The sequence below is a fragment of the Mus caroli genome, chromosome 8 (assembly GCF_900094665.2).
Source record: "Mus caroli chromosome 8, CAROLI_EIJ_v1.1, whole genome shotgun sequence".
Taxonomy (NCBI): domain Eukaryota; kingdom Metazoa; phylum Chordata; class Mammalia; order Rodentia; family Muridae; genus Mus; species Mus caroli.
Window position 1 is genome coordinate 23,196,708 of NC_034577.1, and position 9,680 is coordinate 23,206,387.

General features: G+C 39.2%; 1 protein-coding gene across 9 annotated transcripts in view; it reads right to left on the minus strand.

The window, feature by feature from the left end:
- Unc5d (unc-5 netrin receptor D) overlaps positions 1-9,680 on the minus strand; it is a 541,037-nt gene that overhangs the window by 216,664 nt on the left and 314,693 nt on the right. For all 9 annotated transcript variants that reach the window (XM_021169826.1, XM_021169827.1, XM_021169823.1 and 6 more), the window contains exon 3: positions 9,010-9,153. In XM_021169826.1, the coding sequence (XP_021025485.1) occupies positions 9,010-9,153 (144 nt within the window). The remainder of the gene's footprint in view (positions 1-9,009; positions 9,154-9,680) is intronic.

Sequence of the window (9,680 nt, forward strand, 5' to 3'; positions counted from 1 at the left end):
AGACTGAATTTCTGTAAACTTGCTAAGAACCCTGCTACTCTTACCCACTAGATTTGGACTCCATTACCGTGCTTGTTTAAACTCACTAAATTATGATAGACATTTTCATTCTATAATAAGTAAGAATTATCCCTGTACTTTCTTTATTCTATGTACCAGTATTTGTCTCTTTCTCTGTGTCTCATTCTATTTGTCTCACTGTATACATGGATGCACATAAGCACATACACACACACACACACACATAAGTATCTCAACCTTAATTTTTGAGTCAAGGTCTCTCAATAAACTTAGAGTTCACCAATTGATTTTACAGGCTAGCCAGCAAACCCCAAATATATCTTCTTCTCTTTGCCTCCTCAATGCAAATTCACTTTAAAATTATAATACAAACAATGAGACAACAAATCTAGAATGATTTGTTAGTCTTACCATATCTCATGTACATGACACCAATATGTGCAGAATCAAGGACTTAGGTGTATACTTGAGACCCAGATTTTTTTGTATGGGTGTTATTTATCTGAACAACTGCTATCTGGATATCTGGTTCACACACTTATGCAGCAGATGCTTTACCCATGAGCATTCTTCCCAGATACTTGCTTTAGCTATACATACTTAATCAATGTGAATCCTTACTTAATGAGTTATACTTTTTTAACTATAATTTGTTTCTATGCTCAAATTGTCCAAACAAGGAAAGCCTCCTTCTGTGTGGGTATATTTATTATGTATAATGAAAAAATTATATTGAGGTACATTAGGCAAAATAACTGACCATTATACTTCTAAATTCTATGTCACAGATGACAAAAGAAGACTGAAAGGTCACTAGGGTTATAAGAAGCAACAGCTTCACACCTCACAGTAACACAGGAACTAGATCTGTTTCAACGCCAAATTTCTGCATGTTGGCAAAGAATGAATAGTTATTTAAGTTGGGTAATGGTTTTCTACTAAATCCTTCTCATAATTATTTAAGTATCATAAAATGTACTTATGTAAGGGCAGTGAAGGGAGACATGGTACTATATTAAAGAATTCCACAAGTCTGATTCTAGTATATATATATATATATATATATATATATATATATATATATATGTGTATGTATAATAAAAATTATACTAGAATTAAATTATTCCTGTTGCCAGTGAACCCACAGATCTAGGTATCTGCATGGGTTTGTGGTAACTTTTGTAAAGAAGCCTGCTGTAATATCAGTTGTATAAACATTCAGGACATATAGTTGACTTGTACAGTTATATATGTTTCTTTGCTTTTGTAACAATTTTCAAGTGAATTCTTACTTACTAAGAATATACTTACTTCAGAACTGTTCCACAGGGCAGGTTGGCTTTAGCCCCATTCCATATTTCCTTATCATATGGAAGCAGGCAACCTGGGTAAGCAAGTACAAAACTACCTAATGATGTGAGTCTCAGAACACTTCCCATGGTTCAGTGGGGCAAGATCGTAGAGATATAAACACAGAAAGAGCGGCAACAGTAAGCCATATCAGTGTTAACCTGAAGATTCTCAGTACATGGCTGAAGGAAATTCTAGGCACTATGTTGTAACCTCAGTTAGGTCTACCATTATGTCAAATATTTGCTTGCATTGTGCCTTTATGTTGGCCTTGCTCTCCACTTAGCTTGATGACCTAGAACCTCGGTTCACCTTCAGAGTGCTGGGATTCTAGGATATTTGTGGAGTGCAGGGGTTCAGATGTAGGATCTCCTGAATGCTAGGTCAGCACTCTACCCATGAACTGACTCCACTTACTCTTGATATCATCGTTTAATTTGTAAGCAACCTGCCTGACATCTTACCTAGGTATCTAACGTACGTATATAGTCGCAAATGTCACTGTCAGACATATATCCTCTTCTTCTCCATGTACAGTGCATGAGGCAATTCTATAGCAGGAACAGTGCTCCACTGTTCATGTCTGGTCATGTCTGGTTCCAGGCTATACAGTCATTTGTCACCTTAATACCTAGATTCTGTTGCTGGCTTTATAGTAAAAACAACACTCTAAATCTTGTATGACATAATTTGAGGATATCTATAGGCTTCCAAGGCCAGTTATTTCACTTAAAAAAAAAAAAAAAACAATTACTACATATATGGCCTAAGTTTTCAGAGTTGGCTCACAGATAATTTCACAGGGCTCAACTCATGCTTCAAAAGGCTGATTTTCGTGGTCTAAACTTATATCTTTTAAACACAAAACTTTGCTCATTGTACCCTGGGTCTCAGAAAGCATGCTCCCAGCTCTGCTTCTGTAAGTCTCCATGGCACATCTGTGCAACCATGACACTCATTCGCACTGGGCTTGACAAGCAAACAGCATTTGCATGGTTTCAGGTGGATACAACTGCACCTCACAGTGTGCAGCCTAGCTACTGGACTGCAGCTGTACTTTAGCAAACATATATTCCTTGACTAGATGATTTTATGCAGCTTATAATATGATTACGAAACTAAGCCTCTCATACACTTCAATAGTATCTTATATCCTATAGATTATTGTATGGTTATGGGAAATGATTGATCTTTGGAAGAAAGCTAGCTTATTGTCTTTCTTAACTTTAGGGGACATTTTGCTGTGAAAAGAGAAATTAAGGTTTCAAACTTTTGTGCATTTTATACAAGGCACTGAAGACTGTTTCCCACAATGTAGGAGTATGTGGACAGAGAATATTGGACCAGAGCAGGCAGTGTAAACAGGTGAGGTCACATATGTAGTACATGGTGTAACATGGTTGTAATGTTTCATCTCTTCTATTCCCTTTTGACCTCTGCTTACTGCACTGCTGACAGTATGCAGTCATCTCCAGATAAGGGAAGCCAAAGATGACTCTTCCATGTTCTTATTAGCCATAGTCTCATAAGAAAGCCAGACAGCTGGACATCATCATGATCAACAATAAACAGATGCCTTTTTCTGAAGAGGAGTTAAGCTTTGCATGAATGGCATTGCTGTTCAAGACAGTACCCACTACAAAGGTGATAATAAGATCTGCTTGCGACTTGGAAGTCAAAACAGTGAAGGTAATAATGGTGGAACCTTGAGGCAGTTCAAAAATATAAAAAGATAGATGGGAGGTGGTGACTCACGCCTTTAATCCCAGCACTTGGGAGGCAGTAGCAGAAGGATTTCTGAGTTCGAGGCCAGCCTGGTCTATAGAATGAGTTCCAGGACAGCCAGGGCTATACAGAGAAACCCTGTCTCGAAAAAAAAAAAAAAAAAAAAAAAACAAAACTATATCTATCTATCTCTCTATATATAGATAGATCTAGATAGATAAATGAATGCACAGGTAATTTCAAAATAATTATGATTACAGAGATCATGGTAACAGTCCTAAAAAAAATTCTGTGGGAAGACAGAAATGGAAACTTGGATCCATAAAATTTGGAAGCTGGATACCAGAGTAAGCTCTTGGATGTCCAAATTGGTCTAAGACGCTGTTGAGGTCAGTGGGGTGAACAGATTTGTTAAGCTGGCGTCTATGTATAAGGCAACAAGTAGGATACTCCTTCTCTAGGGGCATAACATAAAAATAAAGAGTCAGAGACAGGGAGACGGAGCTATGAATGTTCTCTGGGAGAATAATGCACACAGGCAAAGTACATACAGGGAAAGCATCCCATACCTCTGAGCCTAAGAATTTATACCCAAGCATCTAAGGCAGTGGTCCTTAACCCTCCTAATGCAGTTCCTTGTGCTGTTGTGAACCCCCCGGACCATAAAATCACTTTCCTTGCTCCTTTATAAATGTAATTTTGGTAATGTTATGAATCACAATATAAATATCTGTGTTCACTGAAGGTCTTAGGTGACCCATCTGAAAAGGTCACTTGACCCCCCCCCCCTCCACAGAGGCTGTGAACCACAGGTTGAGAATCTAAGTAGTGCTCATTCACTCACTCACTCATTCAGGTGTAGCTCAGCACACCTGTCAGGACGTCATGGGGCAAGACAGGAAAAAGAGGTTACTCCTGAAAATTTTACAGTATATGAACATTTATTTATCCCCATATTTAATGTTGCTAGCAGGAGGCAGAGGCCCCAGCAGTTCCCAGCATATGAAATTACTTACTGAAGCCAGGAAGCTGCACTGCACAATAGAGACAACTGAATGTTTTTTTTTTCTTTTCTGATTTTTCAAAAGGAAACCACCTCCAAAAGAAAAATAAAATAATCCTGTTTCACTCCAGCATGCAAGTATAGAGCGCCCTGTGGCTGTAAATGAGATTTTTCTAATTTCTTCACTCCTTGCCACAATTGCATAGATATTTTAGAAGCTTCTCAAATAAACATCATATTTACATTTTATTCAGCATGTCTCAAATTATGCTCTTTAAAAAAAATCAACAAAATAGTGATTTCCTACTGTGTATTCTTCAAAGTGTCCAACTTGCTATAACAGGCTCAATTATAAGACAGGGATACTTCCTATAGTTCTCAGTCCAAAATTAGGTCGAGCAGCCAAGTGTCAAGAAGGGTTTCCTTGACTAAGAGTTTGATGCTACAGGCACAACACCTTATGAGCAGATGAAGGAGAGAAAGAAAAACAGAGACTAAAAGAGAAGGCTAAGCTGCCAAATGTTCACCCATGAAAATCAACAACTAGGAATAATTGAGTATTCCTGGTTTTGACAATAGTCCAGCAGCAGATGCCACAGCACGATGTATCTTTCAGCCCAAGTGAACCAGACGGATGAGGGAGGGCCTGTGGGAGTTGTTCCCTGGAGACAGGCTTCTGCCAGCTTGGTGGGGGTCAATGTAGGCTGCTTTATTTATCTATTTTTACCTTCCTAAACTCACTTTGGTAACTAGGTCTCTGCTATTTCCAGCCCCCAGTAGTTGTTGGCCAGTCAATTTCTCCCTGTTTATGCCTTACTTAGTGTGATTAAGGGGGATCTTAGTGAAGGTGGATGACAAGCACACTGGCTTCCAATAAAAAGCGTACACACAGTAGAACTTGACCATGAGGCAGTTCACAACTGACTTAGAAATGAAAGAGTAAAACAACTGCCATTTCCCTCAAGAAAGTACTCAAATGCACATAAAGCTTTCTATTTTGATTCCCCCGTTTCTATTTAACAGAGGGCAACTCACAGGGCTTAGCAGTAAGAATACGCAAGGGAATACAATGGGCAGACAGATGGGGCTCTGTTCCACTTTGGTAATGGCTAGATGACCTTCCCCTTCAGTCACGGTCTTTATCTTTTGGCAACAAGTTGAACAAAGCAGGCATAGGAAATCCTAAATGGGGCAAATAGAAACGCCTCAAATAATACTACATAAATTCTCAGGACTGGAGGTACAGGGCGTTCACCAACCAGCAGCCCTCACATACAGGAAGCTCAGTAGAAATTCTCAATTAGAGACCCAATACTAGGCCTCCTGAATTATTTGAACTGAATCTTCAGCATTATATGAGGACCATGCTGATTGCTGATTGACATGATGGTGCCTGGTGGAGTTTTGGAAATCTTGTTCCTAGGCAAGATATCCCAATGATATCTGCTCACAGACTCACAAAATCCTTAACCATATTATACAATAATATAGTAGATAGCAAACTAAATAATAAATAATATAAGCGTAAGTAATTTACAATATTAATCATATTTCCATAGTCTAATCCAGAATATCATAGAAGACAGTGCTCGGTATCTGTAACTTTTACCTCCAATAGGGTCCACTCAGAGGAACAGATGAATCATAAAAAATAACAGGAGAGTTTTCTCAGTGTTGCTTCCTTTTAAAAATCAAACCATCTCTAAGCAGCAGCATCCATAGAACCTCCTGGTGTTTCATAGAGATGAGTAACCATGATCACATCAAGAGGCTCCTGTCAATATGTCCCCCAGCTCAACGTCCCAGTTGCCTTGGCGCTTTTGCCCAATGCAATTTAAAAATTTTTAAATCCTTAATGGCTCATTGGCTCAATGCAGGAAGCATAAGGGGCTCAGATGCTGAAACAGAACAGTTTATTGAATTCTATAAAGATGACAGTAAATTGTAAAGTCCCCTTGGATGATGGTCCTCACGTTCATAAACCGCATTTATCTACCAATGATTATTTAGCACATTAAGATGCCTCTATTACTTAAAAAACAATCTTAAAAAGCAGAAACATTGTAACAATTATATCTAATTGGCCTATTCATTTATTCAGGATGAGGACTATCCTCATGTGCAATGTGCTACTCGTTAGGAAGTACTTACACGCAAAAGTCAGAACTCTTTTTCTCTCAGTCTAATAAAAATGGAAAATCATTTTAAAAGTGTTTTTCCTGCAAGCGAATAAAACATCCAAGTAAGATCCTGAAGGCACCCCCACATACACTTTTGATGCCATTACACTAGTTAAATTTCAATTTACATTTTAATACACATTGGTCCCCAAGTCAAATGCAATATTTAATGACAAATCATGTCTTGGCTTGCATAAATAATTTTAAATAAATTAAAGAGCCTCTAACTTGCTACATGGGAAGAAATTAAAAATATGTTGGAAACACTATTAGAGAACTCATTAAGTGAATTGTATAATACGGGCTATAATGATATTCTAACATTTTTGCTTGAAAAAATATATTTATATACAAATGAGCTTATCATATGAAAAGTACAGATCCTTTAAAATCTTTAGAGAGGGTCACAGGATTATTATCAGAAAAGGATCTCAGATGTCTATGAAGGTCAAATGATTAAAGGGAAAGTGACATAATGAAAAATTCCTTTTCCATTATTAATATTTCCTAATCTCTTATTTTATCATGCAGAGAGGGACAGCACAGTAGAGGCAAACCTAGAAGACTCATTCAGTAAGCATCAGTGAAGACCAGCCCATGAAACAGTGCAGGAGAGGATCAGGTATGCCTCAGGGCATCAGGTCATAGCTGGAGAGTATTCACTGGTGTTGTTAGGTTACATAATTAGTACTCGGGTATATCAGCAATGCTCAGAACACCTCCAGGAAATAGGTACGGATTCACATATGGAGATATTAAGACCGAGGAAAATGAGCTATGCTTTCCACCTGTACAAAACTAAGGTGATGCAGAACAGAAATGGAAATGGAGCAGGGATGTGGAGTCTAGGCTCTTCTCTCCTGTCCCATTACACATGCAAAATAGCAGACTGCACTAGTGGAGGGGGCGTGTCAGAAAGGCAAAGCTGACATGTGCGGCAACCATGCATTTGAAAGGACAAAGTGTGTGGCGTATAGTCCACGTGATGAGAGATGAGAACAGGTGGGTGTGAACCAATCTCTGATGGGCTTTGTGAACCAAACATGAGGTTCTGACAGACACATGGCAATCAGGAATCAAGTGAGCAACAACTGAGGGAGACAACCAAAAAGATGGACACAGACTGGGAAATTTGTATTGGTAATAGTTCAAAGGATAGGCGACATGGACCTTGGAGAAGGAAGGCTGATGAGTGGGGGTGGGGGTGGGGGTGGAGAATGGAGCTCAGAAGACAGAAATTGAGTGAGCCAGGGTTGAACACTCTCATGCTGTTTCCTCTACACTTGAATTGAGCACTACAGATACCCCGCCTTGACTAGGGTTCTGGATGGCCCCTGTGAGTCCACATGAGAACACAGAACTGGACTTACTATGGGACAAATGAATGCAAACACACTCCCTCTCTTGGTTGACCTGCTACATTAACGTCATAAAATATTGGTTGGCTAATTTTAATTAACTAAGTAAGTATTGGAAAAATGTTTCCCAAGGCTCTCACACTGAATACAGCTTATGAGGTGACCTCTCTTTCCTGGTCTTGGAGGACTCACATGGCATCCAGGAGAGGCCTCCCAAATCGCCAGTATTATGAAGGTGAAATGCATATTTTAAGAGGGAGATTTCGTTTCTGAGGAAACATAAATGTCTTTGCAAACAGCAATTCACTCCTATTCTTAATCCCTAAGCCACCAACATCTGCTATGTAGGATTCCTTCAGTCCTCAGACAAATCCCTCTTGTCCCATATTCTTTATGACACTCTCAAAAGGCAGGATTTGAATAAAACAACAATAACCATCTCTCCTGCCCCTCCCAGCTTCTTTCTATTGAGTTTGTTTTTTTTTTTTTTTTCCTTTTTTCTTATAACAGTTCTAGGTGCAAAAAGGAGCAGTTTGAGGATCTACAGAGGTGGGCTAATGGGAATGGGTAGGACAGGAGGAGAAGTTTATATATTATAAATCATATTCAGATTTTAAAGACATAGATGCTGAAACAGGATAGAGAAATCCTGGACTCCTCAGAAAAACAATTTATTTTCTTTCTTTCTTTCTTTCTTTCTTTCTTTCTTTCTTTCTTTCTTTCTTTCTTTCTTTTTATTTCTCATCATTTTTCAACTATATATTTTTTAAAAGTTATACTTGGGTCAAACAAATACAGTTTTGAAACCCATTTTCATGTTTTAAGGTTAGCAGAGAAAGGACTTAACAGCGGGCTATAAAAACCCTTTAATGTTTTTAATGCCTTATTTTTGCAGATTGGCTGGAAAGTAGAATAAACAGCCATCACTCAGCTCGCCCCATGTAGGCTCCCCCTGAGCCTACATTGATGGGGAGAAGCAGAGTGCATTTGTGTGGGCTTTTTTTCCCCTGGAACATATTTTCCCGGCAGTGTGAAGACATTTGAGCTCTGAAAATTCGGGCAGAATCTCTTAGGCAAACTGAGTTGCTTATTATCCTCTGCAGAAAATGTCCAAGCATTTTAAAGGAGAGTTTTAAGAACTAAATTTATTGGAAGTAGGAAAAGTCCATCTTGCTTCCCATTCATCTACATTCTGCAGAAGACAAGGATATATTCACAGAGCTCTTCAACTGTATTTAATCCATGTTCAGACTCCTAAGATCCCGGGTCACCCCCAAAGATCATCCCCAAAGGTACTTACAGGGTATGGGCACAGATCACCCCCAAAAGTACTTACAGGCTATGCGCACAGATCACCCCCAAAGGTACTTACAGGCTATGCGCACAGATGCCTTCCTACTCTTGGACGTTCCCAGGTGGCTCCACGCTACACACTGGCACCAGTAGTCCTCTGGCCCATGGAAGTCCTCCACCTGCTGCCTGGTGACATTGATAAACACTTCCCGGACCTTCAAGCCTGATGGGCAGACGGAGAACATTAGGTGAGGCCACTGTATTCCTCAATCACAAAGGTAAGGCGATCCAACCCTTTTCTTTTTAATTAAACAATTCTGTTTTTAATCAAGGCAAGGTTTTAATTACCGTGACAGTAATATATTACTGCTAATTAAATTCCACTAGCTGAGTAGGCTGTAGAGTGCACACACAAAGTATTATCAACTAATGCAGTGCAGTACAATAGAATAACATCCCTCTTTCATTGACCTGGTGCCCTCAGGGCTCTCAGTCTGTGTATAAAATATACTATGAGGAATATGTACCAAAGTTAATGTCTAGAACCTAATCATCTCCACATAGTAAGCTGAAGGGCAGTGTTTTAAGTTGATCTTAGAGTGGTCACAGGGTTTTGTAGCCAAGGAAGGGTTACTGTAATGGTGTGGCTTGAAAGAAAAGTGTGTGTGTGTGTGTGTGTGTGTGTGTGAGAGAGAGAGAGAGAGAGAGAGAGAGAGAGAGAGAGAGAGAGGGAGGGAGAGAGAGAGAGAG